This window comes from Haliotis cracherodii, unplaced genomic scaffold (assembly GCF_022045235.1).
Source record: "Haliotis cracherodii isolate W230 unplaced genomic scaffold, xgHalCrac1.p SCAF_6, whole genome shotgun sequence".
Classification (NCBI taxonomy): domain Eukaryota; kingdom Metazoa; phylum Mollusca; class Gastropoda; order Lepetellida; family Haliotidae; genus Haliotis; species Haliotis cracherodii.
Window position 1 is genome coordinate 64338633 of NW_027266319.1, and position 27718 is coordinate 64366350.

Genomic DNA, 27718 nt, shown 5'->3' on the forward strand with positions numbered 1-27718 from the left:
TTCCCTTTTGTTTGTTTTTTCGTCAAAAATATCTTAGTTGAAGGTAATTATATACAATAGCTTGGCGATTAAGGAGATATTTCCTGCAGAAACGTTGAGTTATACTGACATCAATACAAGTTAGTATACTTACATCACCACAGTAAATAAACATTAAAATACATATCACACATCATACACTTATACAAATATACATATAAAATGCCGGGCGAAAGAAAGTGTACACTTCAAAATTGGATTTGCAAAAATACCGTTACTAGGCTGAAAACAGTCGCGCGACATACTTGCATGATTTGATGCATGTGATGTCGCCTGTGTTACAGGGATCAAATCCATCACCATCCAAAAACAATTTGTTGTTTTATGTCATAGCCATCATCCGAGAGATTTGGGTGTATGCTTTCTTTTGTCCGGCACTGTAGTAAGTTCCGGCTAAAGTGAAGTCGGATACATGAAGGCTATAGTTTAACGAAGTCTCTCATACTCGTGCAAGGTACATAGCGGTACTATTCCTGTTTATAGAATACAATGTACAATAATTAACGTACATATGTTCAAGTCTTTTCAATTTCAAATAGTAGAACCATGCAAATATCAATTTTGTGAAATATATTACATATTTTACATCAACAACAAAAGTGTGTGTGTGTGTGTGTGTGTGTGTGTGTGTGTGTGTGTGTGTTTATATCTATATAATAGTATTATATCTACCTAAATACCACTTCATAATGTCATAGATCGTTTTATTTTAAGTTTAAAATGAAAAATATATGTGAATACAAAGAAATCATTGTTCTCGGAGAAAAGAAAATACGATTGTAAGAAAAACCCAGAAAATAGTTTTCGATGTGTTAATCGGACATGTAAAGTGGGAGGAAAGCCCGAAGTGATGCAGGTCTCAGACGTTTACCACTTCGGTGAAACCCACGAGCACGGGTATGGTGCTGACAAACCTAGAAACATAATCGGGGCGAACCATGATTCGAACCCACAATCATAGGTTTCTGGCGTGCCCAAGGGACGCAACTCTGCACAGCGAATCGCGGCGCCTCAGACGACTGGGCCACTCGTGCCCTCTTATTAAATACTGAACCAAAACAGTTCGGGATATTTTTTACGATATTGTGTGTTCTGTCTTCACCACGAAAAATATCCCCCAAAATATTCATAAGTTACCATTTCCATATCTCTGTTTCAGAAACCTTGCACAGAATTTCTCTTGCTCAAGGGGGTAGATATAAAACCTGGATTATCGAGAGCGGTATCATTTACACGGCATATTTTACAAAATGTAAACACATCGACAGGGCAACCCCTGATTTGGTGACTTCATTGGCTGGCTATCGATTGGTTGTCGGGAAGCTCCTCCCCCACCCCTCCCACGTGACCTAGTCTATAGACGTGGCTCTATCCGCCACGGTGATGGTGTGAGGTTGCATATACATCTGGTTCTCGAAGTGCCCGAACGAATCGGAATCCGCGTTCAATGGCTCTGTGATCCTGCTGGACCGACATCGGCTGGAAGTAAACATAAGAAAATGTATGGTATTTCTTGCTACCCTGCCTGGCGCTCGGCATTAAGGGGCTTAAACAAGGACTGGTCGGCTCGGAGTCAGTATACTGTGACTGAGTGGGATATTCATGTTAAACTGCGGCATGGTATCTCAGTGGGCTAGCACTATAAACTCCTGACACCTGTTTCGTTTACTGCCAAAAAAAACGTTTACATACATAGGACATAATACGTTACAGTGACTCTTGGGACCGCCTCCGTGGTCTAGTGGTAGAGCGGAAGTAGAGCGGGGTTCGATTCGAACCCCGGCCGCGTCATACCAAAAGACGTCATAAGATCGCACTTGTTGTTACCCTGCCTGGAGCTCGATATTAAGGGGCTGCAACAAGGACTGGTCGGCTCGGAGTCAGTATACTGTGTCTGAGTGGGGTATTCATGTTAAACTGCGACATGGTATCTCAGTGTGCTAGCACTATAAATGGGTATCAGTTCGGACAAGTACCAGCAGCCACACACACACACACACACACACACACACACACACAAACACACACACACACACACACACACACGTACATGCACGTCGCTATATAAGTGCAATAATCTTGAACGCGGCGTTAAACCCCATTTCACCTCACCTCACAAACAATGATCCTTCTAGGACTGGTTGACCCCCGTGGTGATTCTGAGTTTCAATTGACCCCAAGAAACTTATTTTCGTCTTAGTAGGCGACTTTGTCGATCGGCATCTGTTAATTGCGAGTCACCGTACCTCGGCCATTAGGCTGCTCACAATATCAATCACTGGTTTGTCTGGTCACGACTCAATTATTTGCATACCGATGTCATTTAACTGGAATAATGCTAATAATATCATCTGGATGATAAATCTGGGAACGGTATCGTCCCTATTGATGGCATATCCCACTATGGGGGCACTGTGTACTGCACACAGGTAAACATTCACGAAATGTTAAGCAACACTGGTGGCGGATAGTAGCTGGATGGGTGACAGTGTTCAGCAGCTTGACTCCTGAGAGTTTCTAGGACTTCGGTCGTGCCCGAATCTACCCTGTAACATAGGTTACATGTGGTGTCTCTTTATGCAAGGGACTGTTCGAAATATGCCCATGTTTACCTAGCAGTGAATGGGTACCAGGTAGGATGAAATTGTAATGTGACAGTAAACCTTCTGATGTCTCATAAGGCAGCTTGCTTTGCATTTCTGGAAGTAATCACAGAAAGCCTGCTGCTTTTCCCCTCAAAACCTAACCTTTTACGGACAAAATGCTTAAACATCGTCATCGCTTACCTTCGATACTTAATTATAATGACAGCTGCAGTAATGGCAAGGAAACCTGCTGCCGCCCCGACCACGATCACGACGACGGTTGGCATCCCTAAAACCTGAGGATGAGAGAGAATGATAACTATTACTGACACATTCATTTTACACAAGCTGTTTTAAGGTAGACAATTTAAAATTGAAATTGAAACAATCACATATATTTACGTATTTACATTTTTTACAAGAAAACGTTAAGTGCGAGGGTGTTGGGTGTTAAATATAAGGATAATACCGCGGTGGTCAGCTAAAAATGATTGCAAAAATGTCTGTGTTTTACATATTACAAAACAATCCCTGCGCAAACAGGTATGCCAGTGAGTGTATGTTGTTTAACGACGCAGTCAGCATTATTCCAGCTTTACCACGGCGGACTGTACATAATTGGGAAACTTTGGGCCAGGCAAACCAGTGACCGAAATCATGAGCAAGGATCCACACCATTTGAGCAGGGTGCTACGCAATCAGTCAAATCACAGAGCCTGGTCACCCCATCCTACTGTGTGATGGCGGTGTGTCACATGTGTTTACCTCTTGGAACCTAACTGTGTTTTGGTGAGGTAAACTTGTGGTTAAAGCGTTCAATCGTTACGCCGAAGGCCCGAGTTCGATTCCCAACTAACTCACCCAATCTTGGAAAACAAACCATGGGAATACGTCAAGGTGTGCTTGTGGTATGAGAAGGCTAAGCTGGGGACCAGTTAAGCTCAACCGCCCTGTTCTCTAGTTTACTGAATAACGCCCCAACGTTCCATGCACCTGACCTGATCGTCACTTTGAGCTGCTGAACTTGACATCGGAAACCTCGAGCCGAGATACATCTTGTGGGGGAAGCCATCGAGGAGGTTTTCAGTTGGTATTTTCTTGCAAATCTCCCGCATCTGAGACGTGTCCAGTAACTGACCATCAACAGTGATGACCAGCGTCACCTCAGTGACCGGACCTCTGAACAATGGAACATACAACATGGCGGCTAAGTGATTGGGCGACGTTTCACGACTATATTAGTTGAATTCCACGTTTATCGTCTAGGAACCAACGCTCGTTTTATTCAATAATTCATTGAAAACATACCATTTTCTACTATCCATTGTTTTAAAGACAGCATGTGAATTACATCCCATTCCAAAACATAAATACCCTGGACTCATTTCACGCCATAACCACGTGGCGTCACAACCGCCATCGCTCCTGTCTCGAACACAACACTGAATGCCTCTCGCTCACGAGAGTAATTTGACCGGACGCAATTTTGGGGGTCGTGCTATTCAAACTGCGTTGAAAACGAAGAAATGGTACGTTTGATTTATTTCTAAAGACGTGTCAGTCATTTCTTGGAACCATCTTTTTAAAGAATCGTGATTTGTTTAACGTTATCACATCCATTAAAAAAGATGTCAAAGAGATTCGCATTTATTGACATATTTGTTTGTATCTGTTTTGCTCACATGGTTCAAAGTATCTATCTTGACGGTTGCCATTAATAATGCTGATTATCTGATTTGCTAATCACCAGAATTGTGACTCTTTAAAAAAAAGAAAGTATAATACTCATTAAGCACGACCTTACCAACATACATATTGCGAATTCAGTTGCAGTGCGCATACGTCACGCAAGATTAAGTAAACAGCGAAGAAAATCGAAATCCTCTTACCCTTTTTCGTCTTTGAAATACGCGAACTGACAACTGACACTGAAATTGCCAGTCAGATCAGCGTAGTCTCTGAGCATGCGCGTCATCTTTTCATTAAGACCCTCTTCATCTTTCGTTCCTAGTTTCCCCTCGAGGTAAAGCGGAAAACAAGAGTCTGAAACGATAATGAGTAAATTCTCATGCAATTTCATGAAACTGTTTTTTGAAACACCAAGATGAGGATTCACACATTGTACTCGTGTCGAAGCGAACCAGGTCGCCGGCGCGACAAACGGACGCCATACCCATTAGGCTAACCTGCAGCACCAAACGTTTAAACAGTAGAACAATTCACTGCATCGTCAACCAGTGACAGTCAGTTAGCAGCTCCAGTCAGATTTATCATCCACGAAGACCCTGAGTTATACAAGTTTCATGTACAACCTTATAATCCTAATGTCATCGCCATACTGGCGCGCGCAGACATGCCGAGTTTTTCTTGTCAGCCTCATTTTGATATGTGACTCGCTATTTAATCTTCGCAGTGGGTGGTGGGTGGGTCAGTGCACTTGACTTTTTGTCAGAAAAAATATATTTTTTGTCGAACCACCAAGTCTTTTCAAGCCTGACCATCAGATGTATTTCGTCCGGTTTGTTTGTTGTTTAACGATGCCCTGAGCAATATTCCAGACACATGAAAGCGATCTGTAAATAATCAAGTCTGGACCGGACAATTCAGGAATTGACGTCATGAGTATTGATCTAATCAATTGGGATACGATGACATGCGTCAACTAAGTCAGCGAGCATGACCATCCGAACCCGTTAGTCGCCTCTTACGACAAGCATAGTCGCCTTTCATGGCAAGCATGGGTTGCTACTGAAGACCTATTCTATCCCAGATCTTCACGAGTCACCTATGTGCAGTTATAGTTATCAGTTACGGCTCTGGAAAAATTCTAGGATTGACACAAACACCTAATTACAAACAAAAGCTATGTGTCTACTCACCATGCGGCGCTGTCCCTTCTGACGTAGAGACACTTCCGTTCCCAACAGTCATCTGAGAAGTCTCTGTGGCCCAACTCTCGGTCCATCTACTGACTGGCGTGGGCCAGATGGCGGATGTGAGGTCCATGGTGGTGTATGGGGTCTGGTATATCTCTGAGGCAAGTCTATTGGCTGCCGTACTGATATCAGTGCTGGAATCTAACGCCGGGGTAGGCGTGATACGACCTCCAGCGTCCGTGCTCGAATCTACAGCGTAGGTGGAGGCTGCAGATGAGGCTGTCAATGAAGCCGTAGAGGATTCCGTGTCGCCGTGTTTTAGCCCTGGTGTTGAGATGCTGGAGATGGCACTTTGTGAAGTCGCTGTCATGCTCTGTGTGGAGACCAGAGGCTGTTCAGGCACCGAGGATGCGGGAATAGGAATCTCGCAACGTATCCCTGCAAAGAAAGAACGATACAAATGAGTGAGTGAGTGAGTGAGTTGGGTTTGACGCCGCCCTGAACATTATTTTAATTATATCAGGGTATGATATCGGAGGAAAGTCAGAACTGTACAGGTCTTTGACGTTTACCACTTTGGTGAAATCCACGAATATGGCTGTGGTGATGACAAACCTAGAAACATAATGAGGCCAATCTGCGATTTGAAAACGCGATCACAGATTTCTGGGACGCGACTCATCACAGCGAATTGTGGCACCTTAGATAGCTGGGCTATTCGTGTTGTGTAGGAATTATACAAAACACAGAGTTATTCAAACGGGGTGAGACTAAAGTGAGATGTTCTCTTTCTCTTTCCATCCATTCCTTTCGTTGACATCCAACGCCTTTTTGTAACGTGAGACGTGTGTCAGACAAGTTTCAACGGGTTGCAGGACGGAACATGGACATCTTCACCATCGATACAAAAGCACAAATTCTATTGGAACACCACGAAAGACTACGGTCTTTTAAGACGTATCAAAACTGCAGACAGCAAAGAATCATACTCGTCGTAGAATAAGAAGATGCATACAGGCTGTTGTTTCAGAGGAGTCATACTCGTCTTAGGATAAGAAGATGCATACAGACTGTAGTTTGAGAGGAGTCTTACTCGTCGTAGGATAAGAAGATGCATAGAGACTGTTGTGTGAGAGGAGTCATACTCGTCGTAGGATAAGAAGATACATACAGACTGTTGTTTGAGAGGAGTCGTACTCATCGTATGATAAGAAGATGCATAGAGACTGTTGTTTCAGAGGAGTCATACTCGTCTTAGGATAAGAAGATGCATACAGACTGTAGTTTGAGAGGAGTCTTACTCGTCGTAGGATAAGAAGATGCATAGAGACTGTTGTGTGAGAGGAGTCATACTCGTCGTAGGATAAGAAGATACATACAGACTGTTGTTTGAGAGGAGTCGTACTCATCGTATGATAAGAAGATGCATAGAGACTGTTGTTTCAGAGGAGTCATACTCGTCGTAGGATAAGAAGATGCACACAGGCTGTAGTTTGAGAGGAGTCTTACTCGTCGTAGGATAAGAAGATGCATAGAGACTGTTGTTTGAGAGGAGTCATATCCATCGTAGGATAAGAAGATGCATACAGGCTGTCGTTTAAGAGGACTCATACTCATCGTAGGATAAGAAGATACATACGGACTGTTGTTTGAGAGGAGTCATACTCGTCGTAGGATAAGAAGATGCATAGAGACTGTTGTTTGAGAAGAGTCATACTCGGTGTAGGATAAGAAGATACATACAGACTGTTGTTTGAGAGGAGTCATACTCGTCGTAGGATTAGAATATGCATAGAGACTGTTGTGTGAGAGGAGTGGTACTCGTCGTAGGATAAGAAGATGCACACAGACTATAGTTTGAGAGGAGTCTTACTCGTCGTAGGATGAGAAGATGCATACGGACTGTTGTTTGAGAAAAGTCATACTCGTCGTAGGATAAGAAGATGCATACGGACTGTAGTTTGAGAGGAGTCTTACCCGTCGTAGGATAAGAAGATACATACAGACTGTTGTTTGAGAAGAGTCATACCCGTCGTAGGATAAGAAGATACATACAGACTGTTGTTTGAGAGGAGTTGTACGGGTCGTAGGCTATGGAGACGCTTACGTGTTGTACTATGAGAAAACTGCTCGGGTTGTAGGGTTTGGAGACACACAATAGTCATACAGGCGTCGTTCTATTCACGAGAAGACTGGTAAGTAATGTACTTTGATAGGACGCGTAAAGACCCTATACTCGTACCCACTGCAATTTGTGAAGAATCATACAGACCGAAGTCTAAGGGGCACAGCTTTTAATATTCTCTCCTGTACCCTAGGATGAGTTCATTCCGCCACAGGGTGCAATGCACATAACCGGTTCTTTAGGTATTCGTCACTTCCTGTATGCCAAACCGCGGTTAAATTCAAAATGGCAGTACTGTCATACTGTCGTATGAGATGCATTCCAGCATATCATATAGGAAACAATCATACACAGTGACATACATACATTATTCTAATAATCCGCGATGCACGCATGCACTCGTAATCCGACAAACCGGAACTACAACATGAACCGGTTTCGGTTTCGGGTTGGGAATATGGACTCGTCCGCCGTTTAATGTACCAGGTACGTTTCTGTATTCTAATTTTGGCTTGGGTAATTTTCTGTATGTACAGAAACGTACCTGGGGTACTGTAGTACCCGTGCCGACCACGACCCCTTCGGCTTAACTTAAATGAGTGAGTGAGTGAGTGAGTATGGTTTTACGCCGCTTTTTGCAATATTCCAGCAATATCACGGCGGGGGACACCAGAAATGGGCTTCACACATTGTACCCATGTCGGGAATCGAACCCGGGTCTTCGGCGTGACGAGCGAACGCTTTAACCACTAGGCTACCCAACCGCTCCTTAACTTAAATGAGACGACTCGCATATACCGGAGCCTACGAAGACTCGTCTGAATATGTAGAAATGCATGATATCTATATTCTTATAACAGGGAAATTGTCGCCTATACCTCTGAATATGTTTCTGTGTAACAAACGACAACATATTAATTTCGAGGCTAGTTTTATTTGCACAGGTTCCATATGATTCCATAATGGAAGGACCGCCTCCGTGGTCTAGTGGTAGAGCGTCCGCCCGGAGAGCGGAAGGTCCGGGGTTCGATCCCCGGCCGCGTCATACCAAAAGATGTTAAAAGATGGTACTTGTTGTTACCCTGTCTGGCGCTCGGCATTAAGGGGTTAAAGCAAGGACTGGTCGGCTCGGAGTAGGTATACTGTGTCTGAGTTGGGTATTCATGTTAAACTGCGGCATGGTATCTCAGTGGGCTAGCACTATAAATCGGCATCAGTCCGGTCTAGTACAACCGTTTTCGAAATACGCTACAGTCGGATAGCGCACGTTAAATCTCAGTCAATCTATATCAGTCAGTCAGTCAGTCAGTCAGTCTAGTACAAGCAGCCACACACACACACACACGTGTATGCACGTCGCTAAGTAAGTGCAATAATCTTAAGCCCCATTTCACCTCACCTCACCTATCATGGAAGTGATTTCAGACTATAGTAAAGAATCTTACCTTCATAAAATTCATCACATGTGCAGTTAAAGAATCCCTTCCTGTCCACGCATGTTCCGTTGTTGTGGCAAGGACTTGAGGAACATTCATTGATATCAATCTGACAAAAGTGTCCCGAATAGCCATCCATACATCTACACGTCACGTGACCCACCTCATCAACGCATGTACCGTTGTTCAGACAGGGGGATGAGTCACATTCGTTGACCTCGACTTCACATGCGGATCCTGTGAACCCGCGGGGACAGCTGCAAGTAAACGCGGGTCCTAGACTGGTACAAGTGGCCCCGTTCCAACATGGCCGACTCACGCACGGGTCCTCCTCGGCCTCGCATAACGTGCCAGTGTACCCAGACAGGCACTCACAAGTAAAGTCGGTGGTGTTCGCGTGGCAAGTTCCGTTGTTGCTGCATGGGTTGCTGGCGCATGGGTTAGTTCTATTTTCGCAGTATTTGCCTTCGTATCCGTCTGGACATTTGCAGGAGAACTCGTTTAAGCTATCGGAGCACGTTCCTCCATTTTGACAAGGATCAGAGATACACTCATTGACATCAAACTCGCAGTTGTCGCCAAAATATCCTGATGCGCATGCGCAACGATAGCCGTTGATGTCATCCATACAGGTGGCGTTGTTGGTGCAGGGATTTTTTAAACAGTCGTTGATATTCTCCTCACAGACTCTCCCGGTGAATCCAACTGCACACGCACAACGAAAACCGTTAACACCGTCGACACAGGTGGCGTCGTTGGCGCAGGGGTTGCTGTAACAGTCGTCGATATTCTCCTCACAGAATTTACCACTGAACCCAGCCGCGCATGCGCAAAGATAGTCGTTTACTCGGTCCACGCATGTAGCGTTGTTTCTGCAGGTATGGATTAAACAGTCATTGATATTATTCTCACAAAACTGCCCGGTAAATCCTTCTGAGCATGCGCAGTGATAGCCGTTCACGTCGTCTACGCAGGAAGCGTTATTGGCGCAGGAGTTTCTTAAACAATCATTGATATTTTCATCACAGAATTCCCCAACAAATCCATTCGCGCATGTGCAATGGTATCCGTTTACGTCGTCTTCGCAGGTTGCGCCGTTGGCGCAGGGATTACTTAAACACTCATTGATTTTGACCTCACAAGACCGTCCAGTAAATCCTGTCGCGCATGCGCAACGATAGCTGTTTACCTCGTCCACGCAGGTAGCGTTGTTGATGCAGGGGCTGCTCCAACAGTCGTTGATGTTGTCCTCGCACAGTCGGCCAGTGTAGCCGTGTAAACACAAACACTCGTAACTTCCCGCATAGTCGACACAGGTTCCGTGATGGTGACACGGGTAGCTTGCGCATTCGTCTCTGTCCACTGTACACTGTTGCCCAGCCCACCCAACCGGGCAGTTGCACGTGAAACCCGTGCCAGTGTCTTCACAAAGCCCACCGTTGCTGCAAGGGTCGGACAGACAGGGGTTGATCCTTGTCTCGCATCGTGGACCTGGAGAACAGGGATATACCGCGCGTTATAGTGAGGAGGGGTCGGGTAGGAAATGTGGCGACCAAGTCCCTGGGATTCGAACTACTATCTGATTAGGGAGCGGAAACACGATGTCATCTAAAGCATTAGAACTGTAACATTCACGCTCTGATATACATTTATACAGTCAATTTTAGATAATTAGTAATTGACTTCAATGTTGTTTATGGACTTATAAACCTAAAAACGCTCTGCAAACTGTAAATCCATTATATAGCGGATTCACGCAAAGTGTGAACATCGGTTTTGACGTTTATAACTCCTTAAATGCAAAAAAAAAAGTCAAATCTTGTAATAACTTCTTCAAATAATAACAGACTGATTATTTACTGATTAACACACACTAAACTGTAGGCTACAGTACGAATTCAGTGTACGAATCTTTCAAAGCAATACAGGAAAGCAAGTCCCGCGATTCTGTTATCAAACAATCAGGTAACAGCCGAACCCACAATCATAGGTTTCTGGCGTGCCCAAGGGACGCAACTCTGAAAACAAATCGCAGCTCCTAAGACGGCTGGGCCCTCAAGCGTCGTTAAACTACACTCACTCACTCGCTTAAATACCAAAATCATAATATATTGTATTGGAGAGTTTAAGTATTACACAACTTACCCACGAACCCATCTGCGCACGCACATACATATCCTCGGTGTCTGTCGATACATATGGCTTCGTTTAGACAAGGGCTACTCGCGCAGTCATCCACGTTGACCTCACAGTTCATGCCGTACCAGCCTAATAGGATAAAAAAACATCTTCTACTCTTGTAACTTTTGAGGAATTTTGCAAATACAGTAAACTACGGTTATAACGAACTCAAAGGGACCTCTAATTTTAGTTTGTTATAACCGTAGTTCGTTATAAGCATATAAACAGCATAACTACAGCAAATAGTCAGAACAAAAATGTTAGTTCGTTTTATCCGTCAGTTCGTTATAAGCGTGTTCGTTATAAACGTAGTTTACTGTATGTTGGCCATTTCTATAACCAAACCGTAAATATATTACATTGCTATACCCAATCTCGTTTAATAATCGATTTGTGCCCATTTGCCCAAGGTCCGTTTCAACAAAGAGACTTAAGCGCTTATACCATTTGAGGTATATGCGTATGAGTATGGGAGCGTAGTGTTTAGAGCTAGAGCTTCGTGAAACAGTGCCCTGTTAAAGTTGATCAGAGATACAGAGCGATAGATTGATTCCAGCGCTTGGATAGAAATGATACAGGCGTTATTTTTCTTCAAGTCACTCTCCGTAATATATGCAAGCCCCTTTTAAATTGTCATTTTACAAACCCATTCTACACTATTAAAACAGGTGTACCGGGTGCGCAGGTCTTGGCTCCAGTGTTCGGGTGGCAGGTGTACCGCCCCTTGGTGCTGGGGGGACAGAAGACTGAACACTGCGCGCCATAGTAGTTAGGATCACAGTAGGATTTGACGTCAACAAGCAGACTGAAACAAAGGTCAAGGTCAAGATGGAGTTCAGCCATCTTGTGTTGGTGTTTAACCAATAGCCAAAGGCCTTCGAGAAAATACGTATTATTAATCGTGAAGTTTTTATCGGGTGTAAGTCCCAAGCCGTGGCAAAGAAATTAAAAAATAATATAACAGACAAACTCCTAAAAAATTAATTTCTTGTTCAGATGTTGTTCATAGCGCCTCAACCGCGCTGCATTGAGAATCGCAAAAATGCAAATGTCGGTAAATTATTCTTAAACTCTTTTTTTCTACCTTTTTGGATAATATAGAAGAATATACCATGCTTTCAAGTCTGTACTTCGCTCGTCACGCCGAAGACCCGGGTTCGATTCCCGACATGGGTACAATGTGTGAAGCCCATTTCTGGTGTCCCCCCGCTGTGATATTGCTGGAATATTGCTAAAAGCGGCGTAAAACCATACTCGCGCTCATGTCTGTACCCATCTGTCAAAAAGGTCAGTCATTTGTCATTAACAGAACACTCACACTGCGGTAAAACCGGTGCCAAAGCTCCTTTGGAACACATATTCACCAGGGGACAGTTAGTGTGTAGTTTCTACTGGGCGCTTTCTGGTGTTAAGTGAGTGAGTGAGTATGGTTTTACGCCGCTTTTTAGCACTATTCCAGCAATATCACGGCGGGTGACACCAGAAATGGGCTTTACACATTGTATCCATGTCGGGAATCGAACCTGGGTCTTCGGCGTGACGAGCGAACTCTTTAACCACTGGGCTACCCGACCGCCCCTCTGGTGTTAAGTGACGTTACTAATACATATGTAGTGGCGAAGTATTAAACACTCATTGATTCGGGTTCGTAGAAACGGATCCGTGAACATCCGGGTTAGAATAGGTCTTCAGCAACCCATGCTTGTCGAAAAAGGCGAGTATGCTTGTCGTAAGAGGCAACTAACGGTATCAGGCGGTCAGGCTCGCTGACTTGATTGATGCATATCGTCGTATCCCAGTTTCGTGGATTGATGCTCATTGTGTCAATCACCGGATTGTCTTGTCCAGACTCGATTATTTACAGACCACCGTCATATAATTGGAATATTGCTGAGTTCGGCGTTAAACAACAAACAAACAAATCATAGAAACGCATCATACTTCGCGGAAAACACTACCACCAGATCATGGCATTCGCTGCACATGCGGAACCTGAATTTTGACACGTCATACTTAGTTACAATCGTCAGTATAACATTTTCGGCCATGGGAGCAAGACGCGGGCTATTTTTATCTGGTGACCAATATGCGTGTCCTTCATACATTGAATCAGTGTATTTTGCATAAACATAATCATTCATTCCTACATTCGTGGTTATACATATCTACCCTTTGTTTTTTTGGTTGTTGTTTTTTAAATTAAGTTCCTCATTTTTCATCATCAAAGGACAATCACGTTTAGTTCCCCAGACCCCTGTGTATCTATTTAGCCATGTAGTTAGGACCAGGCGTGGATACTCCACTTCGTAACAACACGATCCAATAATTCGGACGATTCACTGGAAACGATAACGTCTACATTAAGTAATTCATTGTAGTAATTTAGATGCATGTTGCGTGTAGCACTTTAAATCTGTGGTCTTTCAGTCTTGAAATTATGAAATGTACATACGAGCTTCTTCTCTTGATCAGAAGTCGGGAGGCTCTGGAACCAGCCTCGGTTGGACTTGGGGTCAAGGTCGTGTCACTCGCCATGATGTCAACAAAGTCGTATGCGTTGCTGCTATCCACGTCCCATATTCCAACTTTGATTCGTAGTCTAGGCTGAAAGAAAAACATAATTTTGTTCCTGAGTATTATGTCTTCATGTAGGGATTGAATATACTCAAGAAAACAGAAACGCATATTAACCAGATATTTGGTTTGTGGAGTAACACGCGTGTACTGTACATCTTAACACTTGATGAATGATGACATATTACAAACAAGACAAAAATCGACACTTGTCCAATATGATGACTACACAGAAAATGCGGAGGTCAAGGTCATGAGAACACAATACCTCTTGAACCTTAATACCACCATTAATTTCAAATACTGCCTGGCATCTCCTGCCCACGGACGAAATGAGAGCACGGATTACACTTTTAGGAGTGTTAAACCACTCGGCCTGTAGTGATAGTGCAAACTGTTGCAGCTGCGGTGGTTCAGGATAATACAACTCAGAGTGGCACTGGAGGACATTGTTGTTCCGTATGGACATTAATGTTACACGTGCTGTTCACGGCTCGTGTGGAAAGATGACGTCAGCATGACTCGTGCTGGGAACAATGTGCGACTGTGTGATTTCATCACAGAAGCTCTTGGTCGTAAACAAACCTGTCACTTGCACCAGGTTTGTTCTATCCGTATGGGAGATTCCCACCCACATCAATACACTGCCACCATAATGGGAACAATGTGCAACTGTAGGATTTCATCACAGAAGCGCTGGGTCGTAAGCAAACCTTTCACTTGCACCAGGTTTGTTCTACTGGTATGGGAGATTTCCACCCACATCAATACTCTGCCACCGTCATATATGTCAACCACCTGTGTTGAGTTGGCGGAAAAAGGTTCACGGCGATGTTGGTACATCCTGGCTCTCTCATCAGCTCGACGCAGCATGCAATGCTGAAGCAAACATCGCTGAATCAGTTCTCAATCGCTGGATAGGCCATACGCGGCGTGCTTGACACCTCTGACGTATCCGTTGACGATGTTGTCATGGCTCTGTGAGCTGCCTCACGAAAGTACTGACAGGTTTTATATATCTTCCCAGTGCTGCTGTTGTATACATTTGCAGGAAATGTTGGGGCCGATACGAAAGTCTAGAGGTGGAATCGTTGAGTTTTGATCAGGTAATTATAATTCGGATAAGAAACGGCTGCCAGGTGACTGCGAGCGGTTATATTTAGCAGTAAACATGGGGTCCGTTCTACAAAGCTATGCAGCGCTTAGGTGATCGTAACTCCCATACTTTAACAGAGATTTACGACAGTCGTTGCGCTACGATCGTTTTGTGGAACGGAGGCCTTGTCGGTATTACTGTATCTCCATGTTTGTTTTCTTTCACAGTTCGTGTCCCACACAAGAAACAAACATTAAAAATCCTATTTTTCCTCTTATATTTCTTACCGGAAGTGATGTCATGCGAAACACAATAGGGTTCCTGACACCCCCGATATCTCTCCCGAATGTGGTCCGATCCTGGTCCCTGACCTCGCCAGTCACCGCCCGCCCATACTGGCACGTGTTCAGATCCATGGACCTACAGCAACAGTTAATACAATTATACAATCATAATAACAATAACACTTATACTTTACTTATAAAGCACCAGACAGCCATTGGCATGGTCCTAACGATCGCAAATTACCCGCCCTTGATTTTCAAACGACCAATCAAATGTCGAAACACTCTCCTACCCAGAGTTCCATGCGACCAGCTAAGTCACCACTGCGCCGGAGTGTGATGTCGAAATAGGGGAGAGGGTATGACATCATTTCCATCAAAAAGATTTTCGAGGCTTTCTTTTGCGTTTCAGTCGGTTTTTCAATTTTGATTTGCTCGCAAACTCGTTCACAATCAATGGGACTTGCCAACCCAACATTGAGGCTGGATTGTAACTCGCATTCTGATTGGTACGTTAGACCTAGTAGCGTAGCCAATCAAATTGGCAAATGGAAATCAAGGGCGGGTAACTGGAGATTGCGAGAACCACGGGAAAGGACCCAGGGCTAAGTATAGTCTTTAGCAGGCATTTTTCAAATCGGATCTTCTGACGACCGAGCATAGCATGTATATTTCATGGTACTTTTTTAAAGCGTATACTTCAGTTGCCCATACCTTCTGAACCCGTTTGGGTGCGGTGCGGTTAGCATACAGCATACAAGTGTCGTCATCGTTCAAGCTAATTGGTTTCATTTACCGATTCAATAATGAATAAAGGCATTGTTATGAATATGATTAACTAGGTATTGGTAGTATATGCGTATTGTGACATGCGTCAGCGAAATATAACTTTCGATTGTTCATATAAATACTTTAGAATCAATAATACAACATTGACGATGATTTTGCATCTCGCCATGTGTATAATATCTATGTCTGCATTTTGTGCATTTTATTTCGGGTTCTGTCGAAAGTTTTTTGAATCTAGTCAACCCTGAAATGTGATAAACTTGGTTGACTCAGGTCACTCAAATTTTAATAATCGAAAGTGTTTATTGTTTACAACAAATCCCTGTTAAAACCACAGTCAGCTTTAATTATGTCATATTGCAAGATAGGATGTACCCCGTTCCAGCATTCTGTACCTTATTAATTGTGATGTCGCACACGCACTTACCCGTGTACAGTGTGTAGGCATATGGTGAACTGGTGGTCACACGCGGAGTGTTTGAAGATGGAGAACCCGTCGCAGTAGTTGCCGTTGTTCCCCTTACCCCCGGGGTTGATGAAGGACAGAAGACGGAGGGACAGTCTCCCAGACCCGCACACCATCTGGTTAAGAGAAATATTTCTGATATTTCTGGGGAATCTTTTTTGCATTGTCTGTTAGATCTTGGAAACATGATCTACTAGGAGTCACGAAAAAACGAACTTATCGGTAATTGGTGGTGCCCGTTGGCTTTATATTCTCTACTGCAGTAAGAAAATAGTTTTCCTGTGTAAGATTAATATCAATGAAACCAGATCTTAGTGCTCGCTATCGCTACACAAAGATCTGAGGACATCTAATTAGGTGAGGTGAAATTGGGTTTTACGTCGCGTCCAAGATTATTGCACTTATATAGCGACGTGCATGCACGTGTGTGTGTGTGTGTGTGTATGTGTGTGTGTGTGTGTGTGTGTGTGTGTGTGTGTGTGTAACTGCTTGTACTGGTCCGGACTAATGCCGATTGATAGTGCTAGCCCACTGAGAGACCATGCCGCAGTTTAACATGAATACCCTACTCAGACACAGTATACTGACTCCGAGCCGACCAGTCCTTGTTTTAGCCCCTTAATGTCGAGCGCCAGACAGGGTAACAACAAGTACCATATTTTAACGTCTTTTGGTGTGACGCGGCCGAGGATCACCACACTGCACGGACATGTTTGAAGGTGATAACTCATTTCTTGATTATCCATTTCTGTTGAAACGTTTAGGAAGACTGGCATATGTGTTATTCTGGAAATGACACATCACTTGGTTTTTCATTTACTTTATGTGTAGTCACATTCATTTGATTTTTGTCTGAAGCCTAAGTGTAGGTTCTGTTGTGTCTTACGTTGTAGGTTAAAGTAGAGACCATTTGATGTTCTGAAATAAAATATCAGGATTCAGTCTGTTGAAACAACGTGAAATTGTCTGCCACAAGGTTTCAAGGTCTTTTACTTTTAAAAATCTTCAGGCTCATATTTGGATTATCAAAATATCTGGTTTTGCATCTGCAGCTGAAAAAGAAAATCTAATCTCAAACAAACATTTATACATTTATGATATTTTTTTTATCTTCATCAAGAATGTTTCAGAGGCCGATGTGCACGAATTTGATTCGGATGGAAAAGGATAAACTTTCTGCGGATTTCTCCAAATGCCCATTACCAAAGTAAAGAATGCATAGGCTCTTGTCCGATTTACAGCACTGTTCTGACCACTCAAGTTTGAGCCATGTTTAATAAAAAGGACGGCTCAAAAGGAGACCCGTGTAGATCCGGGTTAGAATAGGTCTTCAGCAACCCATGCTTGCCGTAAAAGTCGACTATGCTTGTCGTAAGAGGCGATTAACGTGATCGGGTGGTCAGGCTCGCTTACTTGGTTGATGCATGTCATCGATCCCAATTGCGTGGATCAATGCTCATGATATCAATCACTGGATTGTGTGGTCCAGAATCGATTATTTACAGACCGTCGTCATATAGCTGGAATATTGCTGAGTGCGGCGTAAAACAACAAACCAACTGATAAAAAGGAAATGGTGTTGCTTCCTTAGTCATTTTCTTATAAACATCGTGTGGCATATCTATACGTTCCCCGGCTTGAGGAGTAGAGGAATAACTCAACTGATCACTAAGTTTGAGGGGTTACGTCCCTTTGACCGAAAACCGTTACCTCTCCATGTAATTAATGTTTTCCTATACCATTGTTATTTGTCGGCCGTTACGTACTTTCGGGGTAGGCGGAGAGTTATATCTAGAATATGTATGTACTTTCAGGGATGTCATAAAGACACCATTGAATAAAGAATTTCCTATGAAGACTAAATCAACATAAATATAAAAAAAATAAAAAATTATAAAAAAAATTAAAAAATGTTTTAACAGGTACTGAAATTTATTGAATGGTAAAATGTACTAAAATTTATACCATCTTAATGCAAATGTTACATGCGACAAAAATACACAATGATCATAATCAATGGAGTGAAAAAGACTTCTATAGTAATGTGTGACATATCATTATGTGTGACTAACTAATGACAACTGATTAAAATCGTTATGGTTGGTTGGTTGTTTAACGCCGCACTCAGCAATATTCCAGCTATATGACGGCGGTCTGTAAATAATCGAGACTGGGCCATACAATCCAGTGATTAATATCATGTGCATCGATCCTTGCAATTTGGATCGATGACATGCATCAACCAAGTCAGCGAGTCTGCTGGAGTCCAGCAGCGAGCCTGATGGAGTCCATCAGCTCAGGTGGATTAAAAGTCCTATCTTAAAACTTTGATAAAAATCTTGGTCAAAATTTTGACGGGACCTTGATGGAATAGAGACCGATCCTACTTCTCGTCAAACTTTGATCAAAGTTTAATGACGTTGATTTAATTTAGCCAATCAGACTGCAAGAGCATATACCCCTTTTCAACCGGAAGTGCATAGAGTCAATTCAAAATGAGTCAACTATTTTGGACTGACGAGATGCTGGAAGAATTAATTGATTTGTTTCAACAACGAGCAGCCATTCTCGGGACCAAATATGCCTTTGCCTACCCCGACGCCGCCTTCTCAACATGGCGGTACACAAAATACATATGACAACTGCAAGCAATTCTTCGTCAGTAGCATCCACCTTGGCAAGATAATTCCTACCAAAACTTTGACGGCCTGTCAAAAACTTTGATGAGTGTGAACAGCCCAACATGGACCAAGAAAGTTTTTTATCAATTTTTTTGATAGTGTAACGTGGGATTTACTGAGATGAAATAGTTGCAAATATTTATTAATAATACTATTTGCAATGGCATAAAAATATTACGTGTTTGGAAACGACAGTACATGCATTTTTAAGATTTAAAACTTTGCAGAAGGAATAATTTGGTGGCAGATCATAATTGAGATATGAATTTTCAAATAATTATGCGCACATTTGTGATATTCCTTTTTATTCCTTGATTGCGTGCTAGTTAAATGTGTGAACCTTTAACACTTGTAGCTATGGCCATTTTGATCCCCGGCGACGCTATGTAGAGGGGAATGTCCGAGTAACTCTCCATTCCTTAAAAATAATGGAGCAGAGGCCCCGCAAGGGCCGAGGCCCAGTATTTTTAAGGAATGGAGAGTTACGAGGATATTTCCCTACTTAAAACTCATCCCTACTTTTACACTTTGACAAAATATTCTGTAGTTGAAAATATTTGAAAAATTCAAATGCTGCTTCAAGATAATGTACAGTTGACAAGCAACTCTCCATTCCTGAAAAATAATGGAGCGTTCAAACAATAGAATGACGTCACAGATGTGTTTAAATATGGAAGCGAGCCGTGAGAGCGAGTCCGCGCCTTCCGATCCGGAAGGACTCATCATGTTTCCTTGCTGGAGGCTCACGCGATCGCCCGTCCCCCTGAACACACCTCTGATCTCGCGAGATGGTGGTTATTTGATGTCATGGCGCTGACAAATGGTGCGCTAAAGGCGCTACCTATAGTCATTTAATTTCATGTTGTTTCACGCCGTACTGAGCAATATTCCAGCTATATGACGGCGATCTGTGAATATTCGAGTCTGGACCAGACAATCCAGCGATTTATATCATGATCATCGATCTACGCAATTGGGATACGATGACATGCATCAACCATATCCGCGAGCCTCACCACCCGATCCCGTTATAGTCGCCTCTTACGACAAGCATAGTCGCTTTTCACGAAACTACGATAAGAGAAAGATGATATTTCACTCGAAACATGAAATATCCTCTATATTATTTTTTCGATTCATTATTTTTCATTATTATGCACAGTAATGGAGTTTATTCTGTATATATTATTTACTGTATTCTGAAGGAGTTCCTTGTGTTGACATTTGTCGATAATTTGTACCCACGTCATATTTTATTGAGAGTAGTGGAAAATGACGGGGTCGATTTGGGCGATAGGAAGCTAAAGCTAATACCCTTTTAGTTGAGTCTTAGTTCCATTGTTTTCTTTGTGTTTTTTTTATTTTTAGTTTGTGTGTGCGTGTGTGTGTGTGAGAGAGAGAGAGACACGTTTATTTTCATATATCAGTTCACACAACTCTTGGTTACTACAAGGAGACTTCCCCTGATGTCAGAAAGACACACACAGTATAATTTGGATTCCCCGAATAGGCCTTTCGCAAATCAGAAAAGGAAACTAAATCTAGTAAACGTCCAATATAAAAAAAAGTGCTTCCTAAATATATTTTACTGAATCACCTTTCCGATACACATGCATTATACCGGACACATATCTGCCATGTTTGTTTGATGCTACTAGATCAAATAAAGCTATAGATTTGAAGAATAGGGCGATAAATCTCCAAATAAGCAAGAACAAATGACCCCACTTGCATGTGTATGGTACCGATCTTCATCTCGCTGTGTGTTTCCAATTCTAAATATCCGAGAGCTCGAAAAATTCAAAAACGAAAATATCACATTAGGATCAGGGCCCCGTTCCATAAAGCGATCGTAACTCTACGTTTGCCGTAAATCTATGTTAAGTATGAGAGTTACGATCGATCCGGGTAACAGTTGAAAATTTATCTTTCAAACATAATTTTTGAAAGATGAAAGGCTTTAAAGCTCAACACCGCTTCTAACTTCTCACTTCTGTACACAGTTTGTTTGTTTTTAAAATAGAAAGCTCGAAAGTTCTACTTTGCGTCTCGTTCCCCCAATTCCGTGAAGATTTTTTAGGAAACAGAAAGCTTAAAAGCTGATGTGATTTCAGGACATACATTCTCGTTAACGATACACGATGGTATCGTTTAACGCTTATATGCGTTGATGTGTGTGTGTATACATACATACAGGCAGTCATGCACACACACACACACACACACACACACACACACACACACACATACATACATACATACATAAACAGTGATTGCTTCTGCAGGTTAATATATATGTAAGTCAGTTACTATATGTACACGTAACTTACAAAATGACGTGCAATAATAGACTAGGTTCATGTCTTATATAAACGAGTAGACAGGCGATGGCCTAGAACAGTTATGATATTTAAATACTATCATAATTACTAGAAAGTGAACATATTGCGCGGTCTGCATTTTGCAGCTGTCCTTTTGTCTTTCCCTGCAAATATATGAGTGAGTGAGTGAGTGAGTATGGTTTTACGCCGTGTTTGGCAATATTCCAGCAATATCACGGCGGGGGACACCAGAAATTGGCTTCACACAAAGTACCCCATGTCGGGAATCAAACCCTGGTCTTCTGCGTGAGGAGCGAACGCTTTAACCACTAGGCTACCCGACCGCCCCGCAAATATATAAAACTGTGCACGATTGTAAGGAGTTGTATTTTGTTCTCAAAGCATTTTTTTACTTAGAAATCTGTCACTAATTATATAAAGGAATCAATTATTGAAGAATCATATTGTATGTGACCAAAAACTGTTGAGTTGTCTCCCTTTGTTGCACTGTGAATTTCACCGTACTGCGATTTGGGGGAATTTTTTTTATATCGCCAAAGTGAATCGAGATGTTAAAAATACTATAGTTGCTCTAGTTTTGTGACATGGATCAGAGATAACTCGAAACATTTTATCGAAATCTAGTTAGTTTAAAACGCTTGACGTTTTTAAGTGAGAGTCAACGGATGCTAACGGCTAAAATGAGGATAATTGGGGCATTTCCCTATTGAAAGCTGCAATTAAAGTTACGAAAGAAATTGTTTGATAAGCATTACCTAAAAGTTGACGGATGACAAAGGTGGACACAATTTTATGGATAACAACTTCTTTAATATTAAACAAGTTGTTATCCATAAAATTGTGTCTACCTTGTCAAGTTACGAAAGGTTATTAATACTGAGTTATTTGCCAGCGTAATAACACGTGTAAGTGTTTAATGATATGCCTTGTTTTTATTTTTCAAAAACGCCGAAAAACAAAAAACTGCTGGCATTTTCCAAACGCAAAACTCGGACTTCTATACGGAAACTAAAACGTTCATGGAATTTTTTAATTATCCTACATTAACATAACTTAAATGAAAATGTAATATAAAAGCAAAGGCAGTTGCTGAATGTGGTGGTTGTCTGTCTGTCTTGTGCCCACCCTTACATTTTGTCAATACCCTCCCGACCTGTGGAGATCCGGGGTAGAATAGGTCTTCAGCAACCCATGCTTGCCGTAAAAGGCGACTATGCTTGTCGTAAAAGGCGAAAAACGGGATCGGGTGGTCAGGCTCGCTAACTTGGTTGATGCATGTCATGTATCCCATTGCGTGGATTGATGCTCATGATGTCAATCACTGGGTTGTCTGGTCCAGACTCGATTATTTACAGACCGCCGTCATATAGCTGCAATATTGCTGAACGATTGCTGAAGACCTATTCTACCTCGGATCTTCACGGGTCCTGAATAGGGGCAGTTGGACCAACACTTGTGATTCTCTCCCATGGCTCTCGTTATAAGGATTACAGTCCTTCTCAGGAAATCGGTGCCATATTTTATAACAAATGAAAAAAATAATATTGTAACAAAACAAAAAAAACTCAGAGTTAAATTAACCTTCAATATATCATATTAATTCATGTAATTCTACTTGGCACTATTTTTGCTTTTTATTCACAATAATTCTTAAATCACAAATGAAATTAAATTTCCTTCATCTAGTAATTCAGTTAAATTAATAATTCGCGAAACCCTATTGCCGCGTGACACCAATTCTCCAAATGTACTAGAGAAAATGAAACTAGACACAAGATTACTTGGAAATTCTTAACACTTCACCTCGATGTTAACTGTCTCCTGATCGCGCACGAGGTCAAAGGTCAAGGGTCACTTAATGAACCGTTGATTGTGAAAGTTGTGGAGGGATGACAAGCCACAGAGTGACCATCATTCTCCTTCAAACACAAGCATCCACTCGATTTACTGGAAGTGACATATCCATTCTGAATGTGAGCTCCACGTGTCAGTATAATTGACTTGTTAAGCATCCTTAAAGTAACTGTTTACAGCTTCAAACGCTTCCAGTCAACGTCAAGGTCCACGTTTTCATTATTGTACGTTCAACATCCTGATTGGGAGAGGATGCTGTAAGTTTACATTGTCCTTCACCAGTGTTTAAAAATCAACCATTTGATGACAATCTGAGCGACTGGTGAAGATCAACATTAGAGTGAGTGAGTGAGTGAGTGAGTAAGTGAGTGAGTTTTGTGTGGTTTTACGTCGCTTCTAGCAATATTCCAGCAATCTCAGGGCGGGGGACACCAAAAATGGGCTTCACACATTGTACCCATGTCGGGAATCGAACCCGGGTCTTCAGCGTGACGAGCGAACGCTTTAACCACTAGGCTACCCGACCGCCCCTCCACATTAGAATCTTCATTCTGTGAATATCCAGATTAGAATGGGTTTTCAGCAACCCATGCTTGTCGTAAGAAGCGCCTTTTAGGACAAACAAAGTCGCCTGTTAGGCATTTTTGGTTTGGTTTGTTGTTTAACGCCGCACTCAGCAATAATCCAGCTATATGACGGCGGTCTGTAAATAATCTAGTCTGGACCAGACAATCCAGTGATTAATATCATGAGCATCGATCCACACAATTGGGATTGATGACATGCATCAACCAAGTCAGTGAGCCTGACTACCCGATCCCGTTTTTCGCCTCTTACGACAAGCATGGGTTGCTAAAGACCAATTCTACCCCGGTTCTTCAAGGGTAACTAACTACATGATTATCAAGTACCGATGTATTGAATAGAAGGTTCTGCGGTCACTGAAATTCTCCTCTATGTCTAATGTACAAGATAAAGCGCGATAAATCACTAAGAACAATGAAGAACGAAGCGTGATTTATTTCACGATAAAATATTGTTCTTTCATGAAGTCATTTCTGGAGATTTCGAACATGCGCTCGCAACGTGACGACGTCGTAACTAGGACGACGTTATTTTTAAGAGGGGCGTGTCTATTGAGTTGTTCCCCATAGATGTAGCTGGACAACGCAGATGAACGCAATGGCCGAACGATCGCACCCAATAGTGGGAGAAATCTGACAATCGGTATTGGGAGAAAAGCTGCAGATAATCGACGTGAACATTGTGAGAATACCAAACCCCCTGTACATAAAATGGAGTTGTCCGACATTGCCAAGGTCATTTTGTATTCGGGGAGTCATCATTATTTAAATGTGTTTAAAGCTTGTACAATTGACTGACATACTTAAAAGGCTGTACAAAATGTTGATATCTCTTATAAGAAATAAACAACTCCCACTCATCCTATATTTCTTTAATATAAGATAGTTACGCGATATATCGATAAGAACAATGACGAGCGAAGTGTGGTTTATTTAGGAGATAAACTTACTGTGTTAGAAATTTGATGTAGTCCCACTGTAGAGTAGATACCTCTTTATTTTAATTTTGAACCGAGCGCTTTAGCGATAGAATTCGCGATAACACATTGTTCTATCATGACGTAATTTCTTGTGATTCGAACATGTGCTCGCAACTTGATGACTTCGCATATTGGACGACGTTACTTTTTAGAGTGTCTAGTGAGTGGTTCGTCATAGATGTAGCTGGGAAACGCAGATGAACGCAGTGGCCGAACGATTGCATCCGAAAGCGGGAGAGATATGGCAATCGGTATCAGGAGAAAACGAAGAAAAGGTCCAGGTAATCGACATGAGGATTGTGAGAATATGCGGGAAATCCCCATCTGTGCATAAAATGGACTTGTCCGCATTGTCGAGGTCGAATTCTATTGAGGGAGTAATCATTATTTAAATACGGGTATATGTTTTTAAACCGTGTAAATTTTATCATCATCCTTAATGAGGCCGTACATATATAGTGTTGAACCCGTGTAGATCCGGGTTAGAATAGGTCTTCAGCAACTCATGCTTGCCGTAAAAGGCGATCATGCTTGTCGTAAGAGGCGACAAACGGGATCGGGTAGTCAGGCTCGCTGACTTGGTTGATACATGTTATCGTGTCCAAATTGGGTGGATCGATGCTAATGATGCCAATCACTGGATTGTCTGGTCCAAACTCGATTATTTACAGACCGCCGCAATATAGCTGGTATATATTGTTGAGTGCGGCGTTAGACAACAAACAAACAAACAAAAACATAATGTTGATATCTCATAGAAGAAATAGACGACTTGTGGTCGTTGTTTATCGTACAATAAACCGCTGAAATACTCCCACGTGTCGTTTCTTTCTTTAAAAAAACAGCCCAAACTCGTCTCGTCTCGTTCAACAAAGCAGGTCACAATAAACCAAGCTATTACTGTACAGTCATAAAAAACAATTGTTGATACATAATATTCGTTGTTTTCAAAAACAATTTGCTTTCATTGTTTTCTTTTAAATGTGTTTGTAATCATCGTCTTTTCTTTGTCTGCATTTAAGTTAGGTCAACATAGCTTTCAAAAAGGCACTTACCGTAAATCCAACGATGAATACAAGGAGCTCTTCTCGAACCATCGCTGTTGAATATCATACAATATTTAAACAGAACTCCACAATGTGAAAACCTCAGGAAATAAACAGTTCGAGGTCGGAAGTGTTTTCAACCAGACAGTAGATGTGTTTATCTGTTTTCTGCTTCGTCTGACTATATAAACTAGAGAGAACACACGATCCGTATTCAGAAATACCCAATCATATCAAAGCACCAATAAGTGCGTTTCTAAAGCTCGCGTATCCATAAGGGGTGGTACATTTATCACTGTTGCCATGCGTAGCACGGTGTCCGCTGTAAGATAATGAATGACAATGTTAGACAACGGCTCTGCAATTAAACTCCGACAGCGGGCTTGTTACAGTGATGTGAAGTGGATGGGAAGTAAATTAGGGACAAGTGGTGATTTGTCCAACACGAGCGTTGATAAATGAACAATGTGAGGGGAGAGGTCAAACATGTCGGTGATGCACGGGCTGCCTGTACGGGCTGGAGGTGACAGATATCGCCCCTTCTGTTCTGCAGAGGTACAAACGGTACACAACCTCATAGGGATGTTTACGTAATAATGCTTTGTTTATACTTGGCAAAACGAATAGGAGGATTATTTGTGTTTCTCATATATGCCACATTGTATTGTATATAAATGTGTGTATATTTTAATATTTAGCTTTTGCTATTTTTTTTATTATGTGCCTGTTAACAATGTACCGTCTCTCATAAATCGCTGTGCGATTTGTTGTATACAACTTTAATGTAACTTTATTTTTAATTTGTTTTGACAAAAATGTGGTATACAAGTGAGACGTTAATAAAATCTTCTTCTTCTTCTTCTTCTTCTTCTTCTTCTTCACTGTCCCTGAATCATTTTAGAGGTGGTGGGGTAGCCGAGTGGTTAAAGCGGTATCTCGTCACGGCGAAGGACAAACATGTCAGACACAGGCTGGTTGTAAATTCAAACAAGTAATAGACAGAAAAAACTGGTTGACAGTCATATTCTATTTTTAATAAGGGCGCTTGTGTAGCCTAGTGGTTAAAGTGTTTACTCGTCACGCTGAAGACCCGGGTTCGATTCCCGACATAGGTACAATGTGTGAAGCCCATTTCTGGTTTCCCCCGCCGTGATATTGCTGGAATATTGCTAAAAACGACGTAAACCTATACTCACTCACTGAACCATATTATTTTCCTCGTCGTCCAGCCGTTACTGCAATGTTATGGGCCTAGATAAAGCAAGTCTAGATTTTGCCCAGGGGCAGGCACTGGGGCTCCTTTGAATTTAAATTTAGTTATTTGTTTCTATCAAAACTATATATTTTCAGAGACTAAGCGTTAGTCTAGTGTGGCTCATGTAATATACGATATATACAGTTCATATAACTACAGAGAAATATTGACCCGTGAATATCCAGGAAGAGAATAGGTCTTCAGCAACCCATGCTTTCTGTAAAAGGCGACTCTGCTTGTCGCAAGAGGCTACTAACGGGATCGGGTGGTCAGGCTCGCTAACTTGGTTGATGCATGTCATCGTATCACAGTTGCGTAGATCGATGATCATGATATCAATCGCTGAATTGTCTGGTCCAGACTTGATTATTTAAAAACCGCCGTCATATAGCTGGAATATTGCTGAGTGCGGCGTTACAAACAAACAAACAGTGCTGTATCTGCAAATATTATTAACCACTATGTTTAATATGTTTTGATATTTTAGCACGTTGAGGGCTCTTATTGTATCATCAATATCTTATC

At 42.1% G+C, this 27718-nt stretch overlaps 1 protein-coding gene across 1 annotated transcript; it reads right to left on the reverse strand.

Annotated features, from left to right (window-relative positions):
• Window positions 1-26281, reverse strand: LOC139444694 (fibropellin-1-like). The gene is made up of 12 exons (XM_071225623.1): window positions 25948-26281; window positions 16413-16567; window positions 15200-15332; window positions 13695-13846; window positions 11917-12047; window positions 11207-11329; window positions 9071-10552; window positions 5504-5938; window positions 4514-4667; window positions 3623-3803; window positions 2826-2920; window positions 1-1518 (listed from the first exon to the last, which is right to left on the reverse strand). The coding sequence occupies exons 1-12, from the start codon at window positions 25987-25989 to the stop codon at window positions 1389-1391; spliced, it is 3213 nt and encodes a 1070-aa protein (XP_071081724.1). The 5' UTR covers window positions 25990-26281; the 3' UTR covers window positions 1-1388.
• Between the last annotated feature and the right edge of the window lie 1437 nt (window positions 26282-27718).